This window comes from Passer montanus, unplaced genomic scaffold, assembly GCF_014805655.1.
Source record: "Passer montanus isolate IOZ18808 unplaced genomic scaffold, ASM1480565v1 scaffold73, whole genome shotgun sequence".
Lineage (NCBI taxonomy): Eukaryota > Metazoa > Chordata > Aves > Passeriformes > Passeridae > Passer > Passer montanus.
Window position 1 is genome coordinate 3,033,231 of NW_024372481.1, and position 21,980 is coordinate 3,055,210.

Consider the following 21,980-nt stretch of genomic DNA (forward strand, 5'->3'; position numbering starts at 1 on the left):
TACATCCAGGACAGAGCTGGATTTGAGGACAAGTTCTCTAAGTTGCTGGAGTTAGGGATCAGTCCTACAAAGGTGAACACTGGGTTGGACTGGGATACTGCAGGCCTGCTTTGGAGTAACTGTCAGAGTTACAATTGAGCTGAAAATAAATTTAACTCACGTGATCCAAGAACTTTATTGATGCAGCAGGCACTTCACTTTACATTACCCCAACCCCAGAGTCCAAGAGTCCTTCAGCCACATTCCCAGCCCTTCCAACAGCCCTTCTCCCACCCTCAGCTGCAGACCTCAGCTGGACACAGCTACCTGGGGACTAAGCAGGACACCACACCTGGCTAAAGCAGCATCTGAAATACCTGTTCACTTGCAGTAACAGGAGGCAGGAGTGTGCCTTCTCTCTGCCTGTTAAAGAAGGGAGCAGGAGAATGTCTTGGCTCCTATATGTGATAGTCGGAATATGCAGGAATACCTTTACTCTTCCCCCACCTTTAAGGTTAAAAGCATTCCAAGAGGAGGTTACTGTAGGATTTCAGTAGATTGCAATCTCTAATAAAGATGGACCAGTGTACTTTGAGCTCATTCCTTCTTCTGAGTCCAGACCTGACCGTCACCTCTGTCCAAGTTCAGTCTTTACACAGTCTTTCTTGCTGTGAGAACTCTTATTATGGAGCCCAGGCCTCCTACTGCCAGTGCCTGTGGGAAAGGAGAGAGGTTACAGTCACCACATCCCACACAACAAACACTCAGGAGTTCAGCCACAGAAGGGACTACGGCTCTTCTCCAAAACTACAAACTGCCATTCTCCACACCCTAACCAGCTTTGGATCTCAAGGGCTCCAGTGTGGCAAGTCACTGACAGAGCAGAATGTCTCACCTCCTGTATCCCTGAGGAGAGGAGGAAGGGATTGCTTCAGTTTCATTTGTGTCCCTCAATGGGAACAGTGTTTCCTTCTGAAGTCTAGAAGATCGAGGTGATTATGAAAAAAAAAATCTAAGCTGACTGCTGGAAGTGGGGCATTTGCTTTGCAGCCACAATGGAGCAGAGGGGTATCAGAGCAGAGCTGTGGTGCTGGGAACACAGCTGGACAAACACAGAGCACCCACCCAGAGCAGGACTGGCAGCTCCAGGCAGGTCACTGCTCCTGAGCCACCAGACCTGCCACAGGCCAGTTCCAGAGGACAGACTGGTACTACCACTGAGCTGACTCTACTGCCACAAAGCAGAGCTTTAATCAGGGTTTAACCCTGCCTACTCAGACCTGCTTGTTCCTGTCACAACAGAGAGGACGAGATGCCTTTCGTGTCCCTGCACGCTCCCAGGACCAGTCAGGGTGGTGGTGTGTCACCTCCCACGCTGGGAGCACCACCCACACTTACCTGAAAGCACCTCAGTGGAAACAACAGGAAAAAAACAAAAAACCCAAGCAGAAACCTGTTCTTTGCTGTCCTGAGAAATTCCCTCCTCCCTGGTCAAGGCTTGGCAAAGCTGGGGACAGCAGCCAGTGCCTGGAGTCAGGCTACACCAGCTTTATGTACAGCAGGAAAAGCTCTGCACCTTGGGAAGGACACCAGCACTCCCTGCACAGGGAGCTGCAGCATTCCCAGGGATCAGGTTTCCTAGCTCTGCACCTTGGGAAGGACACAGCACTCAGCAGCTGCCCTGCACAGGGAGCTGCAGCATTCCCAGGGATCAGGTTTCCTAGGAGCACTGGCAGCCAGGGCTGCAGCTGAAACCCCTGCAGTGGGGCAGGATTTCACTTGGGTCCTGCCGGGGCAGGGCAGCCAGCAGCTGCTCCAGGGAGGTGCCTCAGCCTCAGAGGCAGGGCAGGAGCTGCTGAGCACATCCCAGCTCCGTGGCACAGCTGACATTCCACAGAACCACAAGAGGCCCCTGCTGGTCCCCAGTGGAATCTCTGGAGACCTCAAAATCCTCTCCTGGGCAAACCAGACAGGTCTGCTAAACCCCGTGACTCAGCTGATGCAAAGTGCCAGCCTGAGCCCCGAGCTGGGCCCCAGAGGGAGCTGCAGCTGTCCCCTGTCCCCTGCCAGCCCTGCAGGCTGGGTGCCCAGGGCAGCACGAGGCTTGGTGACTGCAGCCTCAGAGAGACAAAGATGGAGCACTGAGCTCCTGGGCATGAGGCCCTGCACCCCTGGTTCCCTCCAGGGCTCTCCTGAAACCCCTGCGAGCCTGGCCCAGCCCAGGGTGCCCCCAGCACGTACCTTTTCATGCCACTGAAGTAATATTGCACTGCTGTTTTCTGTGGGCTTTTCAAATCCTTTATAAATGTACTTCATTAACAAATCAACACCGTTTCTGTCTAAGGAATTCACCGCTTGCTCTATTTCACTGCTTTTAAAAGATGTGAGGACTTTAAGCATCGTTCCCTGGGCCTGCTCCTGGGAAGAGAAGGCAAAGAGGGAAATGTGAGAAGGAGAACAGCGGGGAACGATCCCAAGGCTCGTGCTTGGCAAGAGACCGGGCTGGGTTATTTCTGAGAGCGAGGTGAGCAGACCTGGGCTGGAGGAGGAAGGGGGATCCCGGGGGGATCCCGGGGGATCCCGGGGGATCCCCCGAGCCAGCACAGGTCACCGGCCGCCGGAGCCGCTGCCGGTGCCCGCCGTACCTTCATGGCCTGGCTCCTGCCGCTGCCCGGGGAGCTGCGGATGGCGGTGTGGAAGGCCCGGAGCGCCTCGCCTGTGCGGCCGCGGGTCAAGGACTCAAACCGGGAGCTGCGGCACGCGCGGGGACCGCAGCGCGGCCCGGGCCCCGAGCGGGCGGTCGCGCCCGGCCCCGCTTCCCCCGCCCAAAGGATATTGCCTGAGCAGCGCTTCCACCTCGGGGCTGGCATCGGGCTCGGCCGCCGCCGCCTCCTCGGGCTCCTCCACGAAGCGGTTCTCGTCGTACTGGTCGATGTCGAGGCGGCGGAAGCGGGACGAGAGCGTGCTCCGCGCCATCGCCGCCGCCCCGGGCCGCGCCAGCCGGAAGCGGCGCCGGCCCCGGCGGAAGCGGAACCCGCGCGCCCCGCCCCGCCCGGCCCGGCCCAGAGAACACAACGGAGCCCGGGGAAAATCCAACAGTGCCTTTAATGTACAAACCCCGCCGCCGCCGCGCGGCTCATCGGGATCCCGAGGACAACGGAACAGACCGGGAACGGGAGCAGCCCTCGCGGCGGAAGGCTGGCTCGCTCCGGGAACGCAGCACGGGCAGCCCGGCCCCGCCGCGCCGGGCTCCGACTTTGCTGCTGAAATTTCTTAAAACTTACCAAAAACAAAAAGCTGCTCAGGAGACGGGCCCGAGCGGCTCCCGGAGCGCGGTGCTCAAAGGGCTCGGTTCGTCTAAGCCAGGACTAGGCAGGGACTACGTGCACCAGTACAGACCTCAGGGACATAGTACAGATACTCTGAAATCAATCTAGGGGCGGGGGAAAAAACTTGCTACAGACACCATAATACACAATAAATTTAGATAATTTAAAAATAAAAAAAGGCAAGAGGCAGCATTTCAGCAGCAAAGTGCTCAATAAAAAGTATATTGTAAAGGGGCAGGAGAGGGAGAGGGGACAGCAGGCGGGCGAGGGCTCAGAGGAAGTAGGGCGTGGTTGTCCTGGGAGGAATGACTCGCTCTGAGTCTGGGACTGCACGGAATAACTTTGGTTCTCGTGTATTTACATCCTTGAAGACCATGATGGACGCGATGTTCCCGCAGCGGTAGCAGTAGTTGGGGGCTGACCACACCGTCACCAGCTTCTCGTCAAACATGAACTTGTACCCTTCGTGCACCAGCTGGTGCGCCCTGCAGATCAGCTTCAGGTTGTTGATGTGGACAAACTGCAGGGGAAGGGGGAGGTCAGCGGGCTGGGCTGCTCTGGCCTGCCCTGACAGGACACAACAGGGCTGCAGCAGTGAGAGACCTGAGGAACGCAGGTGCCAACGCGAGCACCGAGAGCAGCTGGCAGCCAGGCTGGGCTGGGCTGGGCTGTGCCCACGCTCTGGCCTTCCTGACACGCTCTGCCAGGGACACACGACAAGGCAGGCTGAGCGTGGCCAGGTCACAGCCTGGCTAGAGCCCTGAGCAGTCTGAGCAGTGCACACACAACACCTTTAACTCAAGGACTGATTAAAAAATGGCATTGTTCTCCTAGATCCTTTGGAAACCATTCCAACAGAGCCCAGGGACACTAGTGAGTCCCACCTCATCACACTTTTCAAAAGCAAGATGGGTATTAGTACATCGGGCAGTTACATTTGTGCTTTTAGGCTCATTTTAGGTTCAAGTGGCTCATTTTTTCCAGCTGGCACAAGCCAAGCTTCCCCACCTGGCAGAGGCGTGACAGGGGAGTTCAGTGTCCTGCAGTGCCCTCAAACACCACGCTGAGCTGAGCCCCTCAGCTCCCCCATCCCCAGCCCGGGCTGTGGGGCCCTGGGCAGCACTGGGGGGGCCCTGAGCAGCACTGTGGGACCCTCAGCAGCACTGGGGGGGGCCCTGGGCAGCACTGGGGCTCTGGGGGTCCCGGGCAGCAGTGGGGTGTGGGGGCTCTGAGCAGCACTGGGGCTCTGAGCAGCACTGTGGGACCCTCAGCAGCACTGGGGGGGGCCCTGAGCAGCAGTGTGGGGCCCTGGGCAGCACTGGGGGGGCCCTGGGCAGCACTGGGGGGCCCCGGGCAGCGTTACCTCGTTGGTGACCTTGGCCCCGAAGAGCCAGCCCGCCCCGCGGGGGCTGATGGCCCACGTGTCCACGTCCTCCGGGTCTGACCACACCAGGTCGCAGAAGGCTCCTTTGTGAGGGATCTCCTGGTTCCGCTCGATGGTCCGGATCTGGTCCAGGGTCTTGATGTCCGGGGAGAGGCCCCCGTGCACACACAGGATCTGCTCGTCTATCAGCTGCAGGCAAGGAGGGCACAGGGCTCAGCACGGCTGCCAGGGCAGCCCAGCCCTGTGCCCCAGCTGTGAGCGTGGCGCTGGCACTCACAGCTGCTATCGTCAGCATGTCAAACACTTTGGTACAGTATCTCCAGGCGTTGGCGTTCCCGTACTTGGTTTGGCACTCGTCTGTGGGAGAGAAGGGTTTTACTCCTCATGGATCAGGCAGAGCAAACAGGGACAGCAGAGCTGCACACCCAGGTGTGCCACAGAGCCCTGCACCTCCTGCTCTGCCCGTGCCTGAGCGTGGCACCACGACACGAGCAGGAGCCCCGCGTGCCAGAGAAAAGGGCAGCAGGGGCTGCCTTAACCACGTGTCAGACACACGGCCGCGCTGCCGGGGCCGTGCCCGGGCAGCCCCGGGCCCGTGCCCGGCTCCCGGCGGGGCACTGCGGCGCTCACCGTAGAAGCCGTACACCTGGGTGATCTGCCTGCTCTCGTGGTTGCCCCGCAGCAGCGTGATGCGGTCAGGCCACTTGGCCTTCAGCGCCAGCAGGAAGGTGAAGGTCTCCAGGCTGTAATAGCCCCGGTCCACGAAGTCCCCCTGGAGGCAGAGGCGCACGGTCACCGGGAGCTGCTCCCTGCCGCAAGGAACCGCAGCGCCCGCGGGCCGGGCACGCCCCCCGCGCTGTCCTGCCGTGACCCCGGGGCACCGGGCAGGCCCGGCCCGGGCTGCGCCTCCCCCGCGGGGCTCCCGGCCGGTCCGGCGGGACGGAGCCGCCAGCGGCCCCAGCGCTGTCAAACCGCGCACCTACCATGAAGATGTAGTTGGTGTCGGGGACCTGCCCGCCGGTCCGGAACAGCTCGCACAGGTCATAGAACTGCGGGGGGTGAGAGGCGTGAGGCGCACCGGCACCGGCACCGGCCCGGGGCTGCCCCGGAGCGGCCCGGCCCGGCCTTACCTGCCCGTGGATGTCCCCGCACACGGTGACGGGCGTAGAGACGGGCTGGACGTTGGACTCCTCCAGCAGCAGGTCACAGACATAGTCACACAGGCGCTGCGGGACGAGCGGGGCAGGGTCGGGGTCAGCCGGGACCACCGGCAGCGCCCGTCCCGGCCCGCCCGGCAGCGCCCGCCCCGGCCGGCCCCGGCCCCGCCGCCGCGGCCGCACCTTGAGGTCGTTCTCGGGCAGGTACTTGCAGAGCCGCGCGATCTCCACGTACTTGTCCAGGTCCAGCGGCGCCATCTTGGCTCGGGCTCGGCCGAGGGGCCCCGCCACTTCCGGGGGGGCAGCCCGCGCTGAGCGCCGCCCTCGCCCCGCAGGTACCGGCTGAGCCCGCGCGGGGAGCGGCCCCGCGGCCGCGTGGGACTCGGCTGCCTCCTCCTGCCCGGCCGCGTCCTGCTGCTGGGCGGCGCCGACCCCGCCGGGGCCTTCGCGGACGCGCATTTCGTGGAGCTGGGTGAGGGCCGGGCCGGGCCGGGCCGGGGCCGGTGCCGGGGCCGGCTCCGGGTCCGACCGCCTGTCGCCGTCCACAGCCCCGCTGCGCTGGGTCCCCGCCGGCTGGCGCGGGCTGCGGCCGCGCTACGAGCACGCCACGCTGCTGTCGGCCAGCGGCCCAACGCGCCTCTGGGTGTTCGGCGGAGCGCACCCCGCCGGGAACCGCGGCTGCGTGCAGGTGCTGGACCCCGGTGAGTGCCCCGGGCCCGCCCTCCCCTCCCGTGCTGCTCGTCCGCTTAACGAAATGTCTTCACTAGAAACGGGAACGTGGGAGAGCCCTGCGGTGAGGGGCGAGCCGCCGCAGGCGCGGACATTCCACTCGTCCTCGGCGGCCGTGGGGGCCCGGCTGTTCGTGTTCGGGGGAGGCGACAAGGGAGCCGAGCCCGTCAGGGACCAGCGGCTGCACGTGTTCGACACAGGTGCCTCGCAGGGGTGGAGCTGCCCTCGGGGGCTGGGATGGCTGAGCTCTCTTTGGTCCCACGGCATGGGGATGGGTGGCCCTTCTCTCCACAGGCCCTTGTGGTCACCGGGAGTTCAGCCCCGGTGGCTTGCATGGGAAGCCTCGGCAGGGCTCTGGGGTTGCTGGTGTGTGGAATTTGCAGGGTTTTCCTCCTAAAGCACCTGTACTGCCCGTTTCAGCCACCCTGACCTGGTCCCAGCCCGAGACCCAGGGTGATCCCCCCTCTCCCCGGCACGGACACGCCGTGGTTGCAGTTGGGGCCAAACTCTTCATCCACGGAGGGCTGGCTGGAGATGTGTTCTACAGTGACCTGTTCTGCATGGATACCAGTGAGTGTGGGTGGGGCACTGCAGGGCAGTGCCTGTGGGCTGTGCTTTCAGCTGGGGGGACATTTTTACTGAAATACTAGTTCTGAAGTGCTTAAAGCATTACCTGCTGTGTTTAAACCAACAGAATGCCTGGGGTTTGTGTAATGCATAACCCTGGACGTGTTGTTTCTGCACCAGGTGACATGAGGTGGGAGAAGATCCCAGCCACTGGGGACGTCCCTGGAGGACGGGCATCCCACTCCTCGGCAGCCTTCCAGGACCACCTGTACATTTTTGGTGGAATGGGTCCAGAGGGGACGCTGGATACCACGTACAAGTATCACACAGGTAGGGGGGCTGCTCTCAGGGCTGCCAGGGGAGATGCCAGGCAGCTGGGCTTCCCCTGGGGTTACAGCACTGCAGGACTGAACGCTGAACACCTTGAATTGATGGTGTCAGTGCCTGCTGTGTGAGGTTTACAGCTGTGGCTGTGTCTTTGCACTGCAGGGAGGCAGCACTGGACCCTCCTGCAGTTTGAGTCTCCCCTGCCCAGCGGGAGGCTGGACCACGCCATGTGTGTCATTCCCTGGCAGGCTGGGGCACGCGGGCACACAGGGGACAGCCCGGCTGGGCCAGAGGCTCCTGTGCCAGCAGGTGCCAGGGCTGAGCCCCTGGCAGAGGGCTGTGCTGAGGACAGCCTGCTCCATCTGCTGTTCGTGTTCGGGGGCATGGACACGCAGGGGCAGATCCACGGGGACTGCCTGGTCACCCTCATCCCGTAGGGCCCCCACAGCACCAGCCTCAGCCCCTGGGGCTAATTGTGCCCCCTAAACTCCTCCTAACCTTCAGGCAGCTGGCACAGTGCTGACAGCCCTGAGGGACAGGGGCTCTGCTGAGCATGGTCCTGCTGCACCCCAGCCCAGGGAACACGGCAGGAGCTGGCACCAGACAAGGTCATTCTGGACTTAATTAATCCCATGGATTGGATAAGGATCAGTTAAATAAAGAGACCAAATTTCAATTGGACTGCTTTTTTTTTCTAAGAACCTTTATTAGGTGTAAACTACTTTTCACTGTTCAGAAAACTGGTCTGTTTCATATGACACTTTATTAAAAGCTCTGAAGTTTTAATACTGCAGGAAAACATAATTAAGCCAAGCTCTTCCTTCACTGCTGGGCACCACCATTACTGCAGGCAGTGGGTTCTGGTGGATAACCTCCCTCTCCCAGCTCAATAAAAGCTGCCCCTTCAGCAGTTACTCAGCCTTGATCCCCCCTTCCTTATCAGGATCTGTCATAAAACTGCACTGAGGCCCAAGTCCACCCTCTCCCTTCAGAAACTGAACCCCAGCTCACCCCGAGGCAACAGAGGCCCAGCTCCTGCTATCAAACCTCCCACTCTCCATGAGCCCATGAAAGGTGACCTTGAGGGGGGGAGCTGCACTCCATCCTTTTTCAGGGTTGATCCAGATCCTGGCTGGAGCTGGCTGATGGAGAGCACAGAACCAGAACAGAGTCCAGTGTAAATAACAAATTTATTGTGGTCACTCCAGGTAGAAAAGCTCTACACCAAGTTCACATGACCAGGTTGTTAAATAGAATGTTCCACTGCCAATACTTCTAAACCCACATGTACAGTCCCACCCCGCTCCCCTCCCCAGACATCGAGCAGCTGCTAACGAAAAGCAGGATACAGCCACGTCGGGCTAGCGGTTCCAGCTCCACTCACGAGTGAAGATTCAAAGTTACATTCCAAATTAAGAGTTCAATATTTTAACAAGTGTTCCTGAGTCCAATATATACACACACCACATCTGGAGACAGGGGTATCTACAACTCGTCCTTCTCGGCCGCCTCCTCCTCGCCGGGCGGGGGCCCGGCGCTGCCGTACAGCTTGCTAACGATGGGCTGAACCACCTCCTCCAGCTCCTTCTTCTGTGCTTTGAAATCTTCTATGTCCCCATCCTGATGGCTTTCCAGCCACTCGATCTTTTCCTCCACTGCTTTCTCTATTGTTTCCTTGTCCTCAGAGGACAGCTTCCCGCCCAGCTTCTCCTTGTCCCCGATCTGATTCTTCAGGGAGTAGGCGTAGCTCTCCAGCTCGTTCCGGGCATCAATGCGTTCCTTCAGCTTCTTGTCTTCCTCGGCAAACTTCTCGGCATCATTGACCATCCTCTCGATCTCCTCTGGGGTCAGCCTGTTCTGATCGTTGGTGATGGTGATCTTGTTCTTGTTGCCGGTGCCCTTGTCCTCGGCCGTGACACGGAGGATCCCGTTCACATCAATTTCAAAGGTGACCTCGATCTGGGGGACACCGCGAGGGGCAGGGGGGATTCCCGTGAGATCAAAGGTGCCCAGGAGATGGTTGTCCTTGGTCAGGGGACGCTCACCTGCAGGAAACAATGAGGCAGGGTTACTTTCTTTCCCAGCTGTGGCCTGTACTTTGTGAAACCATGAGTTTCATGTTCCATGAACAAAGTACCTACAGCCTTTGTGACAATCAGGAACAAGAATGAAAACCCTAAGCAGACAAATTCCAGCTGTCACATAGGCCACCACAGCTGACACCCACCTTCATAGACCTTGATGGTCACAGTTGGCTGGTTGTCAGAAGCTGTGGAGAAGATCTGAGACTTCTTTGTGGGAACAACGGTGTTTCTTGGGATCAGCTTGGTCATGACACCTCCAACGGTCTCAATGCCAAGGGTCAGGGGACAGACATCGAGCAGCACCAAGTCACCTGCAACAAATCAAAGTCAAGACTGTGACACAACTTCAAAACAAAACACAATGCTGCAGACAAGATCCTGAGGCCTTGGGGGCACAGAACTCCAAGGACTGGAGAAGATCCAAGCTGGTCTGCGTTTGCTTGTCAATGCCCAGCACCCACTGCTGAGCCAGCTGGTAGGTGGCAGTGAGGGTGCCATTACCTGTGTCCTGGTCCCCAGAGAGCACCCCGGCCTGCACAGCCGCGCCGTAGGCCACGGCCTCGTCTGGGTTGATGCCTCGAGAGGGCTCCTTCCCATTGAAGAACTCTTTAACGAGCTGCTGGATTTTGGGGATGCGAGTCGATCCACCAACCAGGACAATCTCATCAATATCAGACTTCTTCAGGTCAGAATCTTCCAGAACTTTCTGAACAGGCTTCATAGTGGAACGGAACAGGTCCTGCAAAGACAAAGCCCAAGGATTGTGAGACTGTGTTCCCAGCACGCCCCATTGTGCAGCCCCAGAGGTACAAAGTACCACCACTACAGAGCAGAGATGCCAAAGTGTCTGAGGCCCAGCTCCCTGGCAGGCAGCAGCTGCTTACACAGAGTTATTTATACTCCAAAGTGCAATGTCACTGCACGAGATGCTGCACATTCCCCAGTCCCAATCCAGAGCTGAGGCTGTGTAACTTTACCTTTCTAAACTTACCATGTTCAGCTCCTCAAACTTGGCTCGAGTGAGTGTCTCCGAAAAATCTTCCCCTTCAAAGAAGGACTCTATTTCAATCCTGGCCTGGTGCTGAGATGACAAAGCTCTCTTGGCCTTCTCCACCTCCCGCCTCAGCTTCTGCACAGCTCTGTTATCCTTCCTAACATCTTTGCCAGTTTTCTTCTTGTAGAGCTTGATGAAGTGCTCCATAACACGCTGGTCAAAGTCTTCTCCACCCAGGTGAGTGTCACCATTAGTAGCCACAACTTCAAAGACGCCGTTGTCGATTGTGAGGAGGGACACATCAAAAGTTCCACCGCCCAGGTCGAACACAAGGATGTTCTTCTCTCCCTCTCTCTTGTCCAGCCCATAAGCAATGGCAGCAGCTGTTCTGTAGAGGGAACAGGCTGTCAGGGCTGGGTGCCAGCCCACAGCTGCCCTGGGCAGGGCAGGACAGGGCAGGGTGGGTACTCACGGCTCGTTGATGATCCGCATCACGTTGAGCCCCGCGATGGTGCCGGCGTCCTTGGTGGCCTGGCGCTGGGCGTCGTTGAAGTAGGCTGGCACTGTGACAACAGCGTGGGTCACCTGAGCAGGGAGGGACAGAAATGTTACAGGAACCACAGAAAGAACAGTCTGTGAGCAGTACCAGCCACTCTGAGCAGTGCTGGAACAAGCAGCCCATCTTCAGAGATGAAGAGCCAGCACCAGCTCAGCCCACTGAGCAGGGCTGCTGAAGGGGCCTGCAGCACTGACTGCAGTTTGGGATGGCAAGGTCAGTCCTGCCTCAGCCTACCCTGCTCCCATTTCCCAAAGCTGCTCATTTAAGTTGTTACCAGTGTTTCCTGTACACTTACTTTCTTCCCCAAGTAAGCCTCTGCTGTCTCCTTCATCTTCGTCAGGACCATTGCAGAAATTTCTTCAGGAGCAAATGTTTTTGTCTGTCCACCTCCAACATCAACCTGAATATGGGGCTTGGCTTTCTTCTCAACCACCTGAGGAGAGCAATGGATACTGTCCCATTCAACTATTCCAACTTGTTCCTATGGTTCTTTCTAAACATCAAGCACAACCTCTACGACAAGCATAACCTGGGTGCAGCTAACACCAGGAACTGTTTACACACCAATCCTCCTGGGGGGCACTGGGAGCAGATGCCTCTTCTGACCACAGCTGCAGGCCCTCCCCTCCAGCCCCCCAGCCCTGCACTGGGTCCCACCTTGAAGGGCAGGTACTTGATGTCCTGCTGCACCGAGGGGTCGTTCCAGGTGCGGCCGATGAGCCGCTTGGCATCGAATACGGTGTTCTCCGGGTTGGACGTCAGCTGGTTCTTGGCAGCATCCCCGATCAGGCGCTCCCCCTCGGGGGTGAAGGCCACGTAGGACGGCGTGATGCGGTTGCCCTGGTCATTGGCGATGATTTCCACGCGCCCGTTCTTGAAGACGCCCACGCTGGGGTTGGGGGGGAGCGGAACGGTCAGGCGGGGCCGCGGCCTGCACACATCCCCCCTCCCCGCCGCCTCCCCCTATTCTGCTCCTCCCGGCGCCCTCCCGGGCCCGCAGCCGCTCCCGCGGCCCCACCGGCCCGGCCGGCCCCCCGCGCCTGTCCCCACGCACCAGGAGTAGGTGGTGCCCAGGTCGATGCCCACCACCGTGCCCACGTCCTCCTTCTTCTCCTCGTCGTCCGCGCAGACGGCGCCGAGCGCCAGCAGCGTCAGCAGCAGGAGCCTCATACCGACCGCTCGCCTGCGCCCACCTACCGAGAGGCCGCCGGTTACACAACGGGGCCGCCACGTGCCGGCCGCCCCCCTCACCCCTCCCGCAACCACCCAGCCCCCGCCGTGCGGGATCGCCCCCCGTCCGATCCTTCCGTGCCCTCAACCGCCGCCCCCCGCCCCGCGGCCCGGCCCCGTGCGGCCCGAACCGCGCCCGGCCCTCACCGTGCAGGAACGCCGCGCCCCGACCGCCGCTGAGCCGCCAGGCCGCGCCGCCCGCCCTTTTATACCTTCCGTTACCCCTTCGTGGAGCCTCCCCATTGGCTGCCGCGCCCTCGCTGGAGCCTCTCCATTGGCCGGCTGCGACCAAGCTGGCCTCCCGCGATTGGCGAGCGCCGCGCGTCGGCTCCGCCGTGCCCGGCGCGCCCCCCTCGCGCCGCCCCATTGGTTCCACCCGCCGGCCGCGGCCACAGAGAAGCGTGAGCCAAGCGGAGCGTCCCCATTGGCTGGGCGGGACCACGGCCGCGGGGTGGGGGGGTGGGGGGGCACTTCTGGAAGTTTCCATGGTTACCGGCCGGGTGGAAATACCCCGGCGGTGGGGGGGGCGCCGCCGCTCCCGGGGGCACCGGGGGTACGGGCGGCACCGGGGCCCTGCCGGGAGGGAGGTGCGGGGAGGTTGGAGCCGGGCCCGCATCATGGCCGGGCCGCGCGGGGTCTCCGGGCAGAGCCGCGTCCCGCCCCCGTCGGGGATGAGGTGACACGCGTGTGTGAGGCGGCACCCGTCCCCGGTGCCCGTCCCGCCGCTGCCCGCCGCCACAGCAAGCCCCGCACGCACCAGCCGGGGCCGGGCGGGGCCGGGGCTGACGGCGGAGCGAGCTCCGAGCGCGGCCCCGGCTCCGCCCGGCGCTCGCCCCGCTCCCGGCGCCGGCCCCGGGACTACAAGTCCCAGGAGCGCCGCCGCCGCCTGCGCAGTGCCGCGCCCGCCGGGCCGCAGCGGGAGCCGCCGGGCGCTGGCCGGGTAGGGACGCGCTCGAATCCCGCGACAGCGCTCGGCTTCCTCCCCCCGAGGAGGAGGAGGAGCAGGAGGGAGCGGTGGGAGGAGGAGGAAGGCCCGCGGCCTGACGGAGCGCTTTGGTTTTTGCAGGGAAGCGAGAGGGAAGGCGGGCGGCCGAGGAGAGACGGAGCCGAGCAGGGTATGTGCGGTGGGATTACCGCGACCGGGAGGCGGCGGGCGGCGGCACAAGCTGCCGGTGCGGTTTGCTGCGGGCTGGCCCTTGTGCCCGGGCCGGTGCGGGCACAGCGGGGCCGGTGCGGGCACGGCGCTCCCGGTGCGGGCGCTCCCGGTGCGGGCACGGCGCTCCCGGCGCGCGGCGTTCGGGAACCCGAGCCCCCGGAGCGCGGCCCGCGCCGCCGCCTCTCCTTCGGGGCTTTTGTGTCGCGCAGGTTTAAAACTTGAAACTTGAGCGGCGCCGTGACTTCCCGTTGTGGGTGCCCGCAGCCCCCCGCGCGGAGCTCGGTGCGGGCGGTACCGGGCTGTTCTTGCAAAGTCACGGTCCCGCGCTGCCGGCCGGGCTCCGGAGCGGGCGTGTGACACCGCCCATAGGTAAAGGGCTGGTTTGGCCGGCGGTGCAGCGGGCTCGCGAGCAGAAGCTGCAGTTTGGAGAGGATGGAGGGGGAATGGCACGGGCAGAACGTGAAACCTGAAATACTCTGCAGAGGCAGCAGGATGGTGGCTTCAGGAAACACTTTTCAACTGCTGCTGCTGAGGGGGGTTCCAAAATACTTGAGATGCTCAGCACACGGATTTTGATGTGGTGTTTGTCAGGTAATGGAGATGTATTCTCCTCAGCAGCAGCTGCCCTTCCTGGTGGATGGGAAGGGAGCTGCTCTCAGGAGAGCAGGTTGGTTTTGTCAGTCTGAGCAGCTTCAAGCTCTGCGCTTGTTCTGACTAAAAGTTTGTTAGTGTGACCCTCATCTAAAGGGAGCTCCACTTTCTGGCATCACAAGCAACTGGAATAGATTTCAGCCTGGTTATGTGCTTTTGTTGATTTTATGCAACATGGTAATGCCAGAATAGATGGCATTGGTGATGCCATAATTTAGTAGCCAGCTGGTCCTGCCCTTTGCTGATGAGCTCTGTTATGGGGCAAGAGAAATGAGGTTCTCCTCACATGGATGGACAGTATGTCCAGGGCTAGCTGAGAGCAGCCTCTGGGCAGAAACAAGCATGAGGCATGAGTTTCTTATTAATGACAATTAGACAGAGCTGCATTTTGTGTGTCACGCGTGTTTGAGCTGGTGGGTGCTGCAGTGTGAGGGTTCAGCAGTGAGCCTAGGTCATGGAGAGCCATCCTGCTGGAAAAGGGCTCTTCTGGCTCAGCTGGGGACGCGGGCAGTTGGCTTGTGTCAAGGAATAAAGCTTGTGAGAGGTGCTATAAATACTAATGAGCAAAGAGGTACCTCATCAGGGCTGAATTAGCTTGGAAGCCATTCAGGCTTGCTTAGGAGATATTTTTCAGCAGGATGGAGTGATTTTGCCTTGCCCTGCCCTGCCCACCTTAGATGTGCCCAGACTTGCTCTGGAAGTTGTCTTGCATAGCGAGACTCAGGAGGAGCAAGGAACCCTGAGCAGCAAACCTGGGAGGAGGAAGGAGGATCTGGTGTACCAGCAGCATTTACCACTTTACTTAATCTCTTTTCTGTCAACTGAATCACAGAAATATGCAAGAGAGATGTGCCTGTATGCCACAGGACAAACCCCTGGCCATTGTAAGGTGGAGTTCAGCACCTGAAGATTCAGTGTCGTGTTCTCCAGGACTTTTAGGAGTGGGAAGCAATCTGTGTCCTGTGTTCATCAAAGGACAGACTGCCTCGGGTTCTGAACCAATGTGTGCTGCCAGCAGGGCAAGGCATCTCGGGTGCTGTCAGGTCATGCAGTCTTTGTTGTTGGTATGTGGAGCATCGTGAAGGGAAATTGTCTGAGCTGTTGTGCTCAGCTGCTCTTACCGTGTCACAGTTACTTGTAGGTTCCTGAGTAGTCTTGAAATAACTGACAGAAAATGGGAATGTTTCCGTATCAACGTGAAATCCCAGGATTGAAAAGTAATCTGCACATAGCACAATCTTACATATCTGTTGTTCCTTCACCACAGCAAGCTGCTAGATATCTAAATATCCTGAAGTGACTCCTTTCTATAGCTGTGTACAGATATCTGCTATTCCAGGGGTGGTGTGTGGCAGTCATAAACCAGATTGCTGGATAATTACAGGCACCTTTTTGTTTATGAGCAGCTGATAAGGTAATCTGGCAAAGGAGGAATGAGCAGAGCTCCAGAGCTGTTCCGTGGCGTGTCACTGAGTGCTGGCTGTGGCCAAGTGCACCTTGTGGAGCCTGGTCAGAGGATGCAGCTGCTGTCTCTGCACTGCTGTAAAGGGAAGAGGTTTTGGGAGGAGCAGTGTGTGTCAGGTAGGTGTGTTAGTGGTACAATAGGTTCTTCTTTCAGGACAAGCCGTGTTGGCAATGCCAGTGTCTGAGGAGAGGAGTAGCGTGTGCATCTTGCCCAGCTGGGTTTTTGGGTTTTCTTCCCTGAGCCTTGCTGAAGTACACTGTGTGTCAAACTGCTGCTTTACATCTCTGCTCTTGTCAGGTGCCTGCCAGGGACCTCAGGTAAGGACAGAGTTGTTTGTGCTCTCGCTTGCTGGGCCTGTGTGGCTTCAGAATAATTCATTTACAAACTGGTGGAAGGCAGTGATGAGGTGTTCCTCTCCTCAGAGCTGGATCTCAGCAGCAATCCTTGCAGTCGAGCCACTTTGATTTTTATGGAGGTTACCAAGCTGGGGAGGCTGCTGATCCTGTTTTCTTGTACACAGGGTGAAAGCTGCTGTCATGCAGTTGTCCTGTGGATTGACAGAAAATCCTGTGGATTTTCACAGCTCTTGACAAAGCAGTGGCACACAGTAACCTGCTGTGGCTCAGTTCTGAATCAATTCTGCTCTTGCTTTCGTTATTTCTGGTGTTCTGCAGCTGAGGCAGATAAGACACACACGTGGGTAGTGGCCAGCTGATGGGATGTTATCAGGTAGTCACAGGACCAGTATATTTAGCAGCACAGATGCAGCTAAGGGTGCTCTTTGCAGCCTTGTTTTGGGCCTGAGTTCAGAGAGGCAATTAGTTTAAAAGGAAAAATCAGAATGCACAGCAGTTCCCCCAGCTTCTCAGGGCCTCAGTGTCTGCTCTGCGTGAGGAGGTGCCCAGGTTGTTCCTCTGTGCTCACCTCCCCTTCCAAGCAGGGCTGAGGTTTCTGTGTCAGGCTTTTCCAGGTGACACCACAAATGGTGCAATGGTCTGACCTGTTTGCTGGGCAGGTGGATTGATGCATGTGTGACAGGGCTCTCACTGTGTGCACTTCTGCTCCAGGGCTTTTGGAGCTTGCTGTGACCCGTGGGCAGAGGAGGAAGGAGCAGAGCACCTTCCTCAGAGGCTTCTTAGGGAGCTTTGCCCATGCCTGGTGCAGGAAACATCTTCTGCAATAAATAAAAACAGAAAAAGACGCTAAGTGAAACTGAGAGAAATTGTAAGTGTAGGAAACACCTCAGGAGCTGTTTAATTGGCTTGTCTGCTCTTAAAAGGGTTTGTTACCAGTGACACAAAAATAGAGACTTGTTTTGAAAGTTGGCAAAGCAGAGGCACAGGGCTGTGGCAGAGGCAACAGGCTGTTCCTAGGGGTGCTCCTTGTGGGCCTCCCTTCCTTCCCAAACTTGCTCAGAAGCAGGAGATGCACTTGGAGTGACTTTCTGTCCAGGAAAGTGGAGGCTGTGGGTTGACACCTGAAAGTGGAAATGCCAACTAGAACTGTTCAGTTTGATCAAATATGAGCAGCTTTTGAGCACAGCCCTACAGTGGGAAGCTCTGAAAGGGCAGAAGGCAGTTCTGCAGATCCTGTTTGTGTGTGTTTTTATGGATTCAGCTTCTTTTCCCAGGCTGATAGCACTAGCTCACAGCCTAAGACTGGTTACTACTGTGTTTGCAGGCAGTAGCAAGTTTACTGCTGGTTTTTGGGGGTTTTTTTGCAAGCTCTTAAATTCTGAGACTAAAAATAAATTTGTTGCAAGAAGTTATTATTTGTTTCACAAAGAAGTTTGGCAGTAACAGCAATGTTTCTTCTTCTAATCATTTCTCTGAGACTGTCCCAGTTAAAAACATCTGAATTAGCACATCCTTCAAGTTTCTGTCGTAATCTTGTTTTTGGATGCATCAGCTGTAGCCTCTGGTTAGGATTGCTGAATTTGGTTTGGGGTCTTTTTGAGTTTGGGTTTTTGGGGTTTTTTTTAAGAGCTTTACCCAGTTTTAAACTTTTACCCATTTTTCTGTGTTTACTAGGAATGGCCTTTAAACCTTTGGGTGTAATAAAATTGCAATTTTTTTATGCAATGTGACAGCTTCTCTGTTCATGTCTGCCTGGCTCCTGGTTGTGAGGTTAAAACTATAGATGAAAGGACTTAATTACACAAGCAGCAGTGATGGTTGTCAGTGCACCTGGTTGTCAGGCTGTAAAAACCCAACAAATGGGAAACCTGTGCCTAATTAGGGAGCTAATCTGTATTCTTCAGTGAGGATCACCTCCTGCTCTGCTGATCAGTGAAACACAGATCTTTAAAACTCTAGCAGGGGAGAGCACTGGGCCAGCACGTGCTGTTCTAGCACATCATTTGTAGTTTCTCAAGCATGGTCTAAATGGGTTTGTGAAGCAAGGCTTGGCCAGAGTCACTGCAGCTTGTGGGAAGTGAGTTTTTATTTTGACTGTAGTATTGCTGTGGAGGGTTCCTCACTGGAGCCCTCTGACATCTCCATTACTGATGCACACAGCAGGTATATTATGGTCTGTCACAGGTGATATCTGCCTCAGACCCTTGTCCTTCCCAAGTTAGCAGGTGTGGCTGCTAGTTCTGCTGGGGAAGACATAAAGCAGTTAACCATCAATTCCATGGTCTGCATGATTGTACCTCTTCCTTTGTCAGTGCTAATGCACTTGATGGGGTTTTTCCTCCCAAACAGTTGGTTTTTAGATGGATTTGCTCCTGGAATGTGTCTTGTCTGGTGCAGTACTCTGCTGAGATGTTTTGTAGTAGTGAAGTTAAAACTGATACTACATTCATACAGAGCAGTAGTTTGTGTAGATTCTAGCCCTGATGTGCTATGAAAGCCTATGGTTGTTTCAGTTTTTCTCTCTATAAAACAGCATTTTTGGATCACAGCCCAAAGAAATATTCTTCTGAATTGAAATATTTGAGGAATTTTTTTTCTGAATGAATTCTACTGTTGAGCAAAGTCTCTGAACTTATTTCCAACTCCTGCCTTATCTGGGTATTGATACTCCTTGGTTTATGGTTTGGTGGGTTTTTTCCTTAATTAGTAATATTGTTACTATTATTATTTTTTAGCAGAAAAGAGCAGCATTGGGAGCTTGCTGCTTCTGGTGCATAGGTGAGAGAGATAAGAGGCCAGAGATTCCCACAGCCAGGTCCTTGGGCAGTGCTGGGTTGTGGGGATGGGCTGTAGGGTGAAGGAGTCTGTTCCCAGACAGTGAGTGGCAATGGGGGCTGAACCTGTGTCACCTGAGCTGCAGCCTGGGCCACGTGTCCCCAGGTGAGGCCAGGTGTACCCAAGGTGTGGCAGGGCTGTGCTCTGCTCCTGCCCACCAGGATGAGCTGAAAATACCATCAGCTTCTCTGCCAGTGTCCCTGCTGTGTGACAGACCATGGAACTGGCACTGGAACCTTGCATGGAGAGCGTGCCTGAGGGCAGGGTTTGAGGAGGGGCACAGCAACATTCCCTGTGCCTGTGCCTGCTGCCCATTTTGGGGCTGGCAGGGCTCGGGCTCAGCCTGTGCCCACTGCAGGGCTCGGGGTCAGCCTGTGCCCACCATGGGGCTGGCAGGGCTCGGGGTCAGCCTGTGCCCACTGCAGGGCTCGGGGTCAGCCTGTGCCCACTGCAGAGCTCGGGGTCAGCCCGTGCCCACTGGCAGGGCTCAGGATCAGCCTGTGCCCACCATGGGGCTGGCAGAGCTCGGGGTCAGCCCGTGCCCACTGCAGGGCTCGGGGTCAGCCTGTGCCCACTGCAGGCTGGCGGGGCTTGTTCCCTCCCCGTGGGGCTGAGCCGCTCGCTCTGTGTGCCAGGGCCCGTGGCACCATGGTGAAGCTGGACATCCACACGCTGGCCCACCACCTGAAGCAGGAGCGGCTGTACGTGAGCTCGGAGAAGCAGCTGATCCAGCGCCTCAACGCCGACGTGCTGAAGACGGCGGAGCGGCTCTACCGCACGGCCTGGATCTCCAAGCAGCAGCGCATCAACCTCGACAGGCTCATCATCACCAGGTATGCACAGCCCTGCTGCAGCTGCTCCCCATCCCCGCAGCCTGCAGCCTTGGCTGGACTCGGCATAAAAATGTGGGGCTGTAAACCCAGCCTCAGCTGGGGAATCTTACACCAGAAGTCACATGTCGGCCAATGTGGGGCTGTAAACCCAGCCTCAGCTGGGGAATCTTACACCAGAAGTTACTTGTTGGCCATGGAAGCAATTATTTTTTTAATACCTGCGTTTGTTTTGCTTCTGTTCATGGGGGAAAGCTATCCAGAATTTGCAAATATTTTGTAGTAACTATCTGGAAAGACTTTTCCCTCTGCAGCAGCCTGGTTAATAAATAGATCACGTGGCATCTCTTAGCAAGTTTGTTTACTTAAGAGTTACTTAGTGTTTCAATGTTTTTCTTTAAAGTGCTGAAGCTTCTCCTGCTGAATGTTGCCAGCACGCAAAAATCTTGGAGGACACGCAGTTTGTGGATGGGTACAAGCAGCTGGGATTCCAGGAGACTGCTTATGGAGAATTCCTGAACAGACTGAGAGAGAACCCCAGGCTTATTGCGTCCTGCCTGGTGGCCGGGGAGAAGCTCAACCAGGACAACACCCAGGGTGTCATTCACACAGTCTTCACCTCCATCTACGGCAACTGCATCATGCAGGAGGACGAGAGTTACCTGCTGCAGGTGCTGCGCTACCTGATTGAGTTTGAGCTGAAGGAAAGCGACAACCCCCGGCGGCTGCTGAGACGAGGCACCTGTGCCTTCAGCATCTTGTTCAAGCTCTTCTCTGAAGGACTCTTCTCTGCAAAACTTTTTCTTACTGCTACCTTACATGAGCCAATCATGCAGCTCCTGGTGGAGGATGAAGACCACCTGGAGACCGATGCCAACAAGTTGATTGAGAGATTCTCCCCAGTACAGCAGGAAAAGTTATTTGGAGAGAAAGGCACAGAAAAGTTCAAGCAGAGAGTCCAAGAGATGGTTGACTCCAATGAGGCCAAGCTGGTGACCCTGGTCAACAAATTCATTGGCTATCTCAAACAAAACACATACTGCTTTCCTCACAGCTTGAGGTGGATTGTGTCCCAGATGTACAAAACGCTGTCGTGCGTGGACAGGCTGGAGGTTGGCGAGGTCAGAGCCATGTGCACAGATCTCCTCCTGGCCTGTTTCATCTGCCCTGCCATCGTCAACCCCGAGCAGTACGGCATCATCTCTGATGCTCCTATCAATGAGGTGGCAAGGTTTAATCTGATGCAGGTATGATTCACAGTAAGGCAGCCTTAAAAATATATATAAATGGCATTTTCATTCCCTCTAGAACTGATGCTACTACAGTAAAAGGGAAGGTACTGTCTCTCCTGCTTATAAAATGAATGCTAAGGAAATATTTGTGTTAATTGTTGCTGAAAAGGCTGGCTCCAAAGTATATCTGTTTGCTTAAAATACTGAGTTGAAAAAACTGACAGCATGTATTCCTGTACCCCTGAGAAGAGCTGCAAATATCTGTTATAAAAGCTGTTTTAAGGGATGGAAGCTAAGGCATAAAAATTACTAGAAAATGAATTCTGGTATGTGTGGAAAAGAATGTTATGCTGTTCTTGCAAATGTTAAATATTATTCCAGGTATTGCAAAAAATAAGGAAATACTTTGCTGAAAGCCCCTTGTTTGGCAGTAATGTCCAGTGCTCTACTTGGAGCATTCCCCAGCCCTCGTGACCAGTTTTTGTCATTATGCAAACACTTGGACAATGTAATGATATTACATAGAGGAGTCATCTGAAGGCGTTGAGCAACACTTGTCTGACTGAGGATGTTCCTCCACGTGAGGAGCAAAACCTGCTTTTTGCTGTTGTCTGTAAAGTGGGCAGGCAGTGATCCTTACAGTGCAATCAGGCTGGTGAGTTTGCTGAGTGTTTCTCTAAAATCCAGCAGCAATCCTCTCCTGTCACTGCTCACGTGCTGCAGCAGAGCAGTTGGCAGCTCTTTAAATTGAGGGTTGCTTTGCAGTTGGAGATGAATAAGGGATATGTGCTCTGAAATGAGGGTTAGCCCTCCTGCTATTTCTCCTTAGTAAAATATATGCAGCCTTTGAAAATCTCTAGGTTTGGATGACCTAGATTCAACTCTCAATTCTGACGTGTTGCAAAAACAAAACATGCTTTGTTCCTGGGAGGGGGAAGTATGGATGGTCACAGCCTACTGTGTGTGCACATTTTCTTGTTAAAGGCAATGACTGCTTTTTTTTCCTAAAGCTCCTTGCATTTTTTTCTTCCCTGAAAGCAAGCACAAATTTCTGTCCACTCAATCAGAAGTATTCCTTGGAGTATTAAATGAAAAAGGATTTAGAATGGAGGAGGT

General features: G+C 56.6%; 5 protein-coding genes across 12 annotated transcripts in view; 2 read left to right on the top strand and 3 right to left on the bottom strand.

The window, feature by feature from the left end:
• Positions 1-160: 160 nt before the first annotated feature.
• Positions 161-3,020, bottom strand: ARPC5L (actin related protein 2/3 complex subunit 5 like). 2 transcript variants are annotated; one of them, XM_039730636.1, is made up of 4 exons: positions 2,816-3,020; positions 2,625-2,697; positions 2,221-2,397; positions 161-693 (listed from the first exon to the last, which is right to left on the bottom strand). In XM_039730636.1, the coding sequence occupies exons 1-4, from the start codon at positions 2,953-2,955 to the stop codon at positions 631-633; spliced, it is 453 nt and encodes a 150-aa protein (XP_039586570.1). In that variant the 5' UTR covers positions 2,956-3,020; the 3' UTR covers positions 161-630. The 2 variants fall into 2 exon arrangements, with proteins under 2 accessions (XP_039586570.1, XP_039586568.1); XM_039730634.1 differs by having other exon boundaries at positions 2,625-2,957.
• Positions 3,021-3,070: 50 nt separating this feature from the next.
• On the bottom strand, positions 3,071-6,144 carry PPP6C (protein phosphatase 6 catalytic subunit). Of its 2 annotated transcripts, XM_039730633.1 has the most exons (7): positions 6,033-6,144; positions 5,823-5,918; positions 5,676-5,741; positions 5,323-5,464; positions 4,970-5,049; positions 4,672-4,881; positions 3,071-3,828 (listed from the first exon to the last, which is right to left on the bottom strand). In XM_039730633.1, the coding sequence occupies exons 1-7, from the start codon at positions 6,105-6,107 to the stop codon at positions 3,580-3,582; spliced, it is 918 nt and encodes a 305-aa protein (XP_039586567.1). In that variant the 5' UTR covers positions 6,108-6,144; the 3' UTR covers positions 3,071-3,579. The 2 variants fall into 2 exon arrangements, with proteins under 2 accessions (XP_039586567.1, XP_039586566.1); XM_039730632.1 differs by having other exon boundaries at positions 5,823-6,132.
• Positions 6,145-6,164: 20 nt separating this feature from the next.
• RABEPK (Rab9 effector protein with kelch motifs) lies at positions 6,165-8,148 on the top strand (the record flags this gene model as incomplete). Its single annotated transcript, XM_039730645.1, has 6 exons — positions 6,165-6,321; positions 6,398-6,550; positions 6,617-6,778; positions 6,999-7,148; positions 7,326-7,475; positions 7,635-8,148. Coding segments are annotated over 6 exons (1,047 nt in total), but the record flags the coding sequence as incomplete, so codon positions are not given.
• A 495-nt stretch (positions 8,149-8,643) lies between these two features.
• Positions 8,644-12,735, bottom strand: HSPA5 (heat shock protein family A (Hsp70) member 5). The gene is made up of 9 exons (XM_039730631.1): positions 12,487-12,735; positions 12,164-12,302; positions 11,767-11,998; positions 11,405-11,542; positions 11,023-11,135; positions 10,548-10,938; positions 10,058-10,295; positions 9,700-9,867; positions 8,644-9,517 (listed from the first exon to the last, which is right to left on the bottom strand). The coding sequence occupies exons 1-9, from the start codon at positions 12,704-12,706 to the stop codon at positions 8,958-8,960; spliced, it is 2,199 nt and encodes a 732-aa protein (XP_039586565.1). The 5' UTR covers positions 12,707-12,735; the 3' UTR covers positions 8,644-8,957.
• Positions 12,675-21,980, top strand: part of GAPVD1 (GTPase activating protein and VPS9 domains 1) — a 29,346-nt gene continuing 20,040 nt past the window's right edge. For 2 of the 6 annotated variants that reach the window (XM_039730627.1, XM_039730628.1), the window contains exons 1-3: positions 13,286-13,454; positions 19,438-19,635; positions 20,036-20,879. In XM_039730627.1, coding sequence (XP_039586561.1) covers positions 19,451-19,635; positions 20,036-20,879 — 1,029 coding nt within the window. In that variant the 5' untranslated portion in view covers positions 13,286-13,454; positions 19,438-19,450. The other 4 variants (XM_039730629.1, XM_039730624.1, XM_039730625.1 and 1 more) reach the window with 4 other exon arrangements.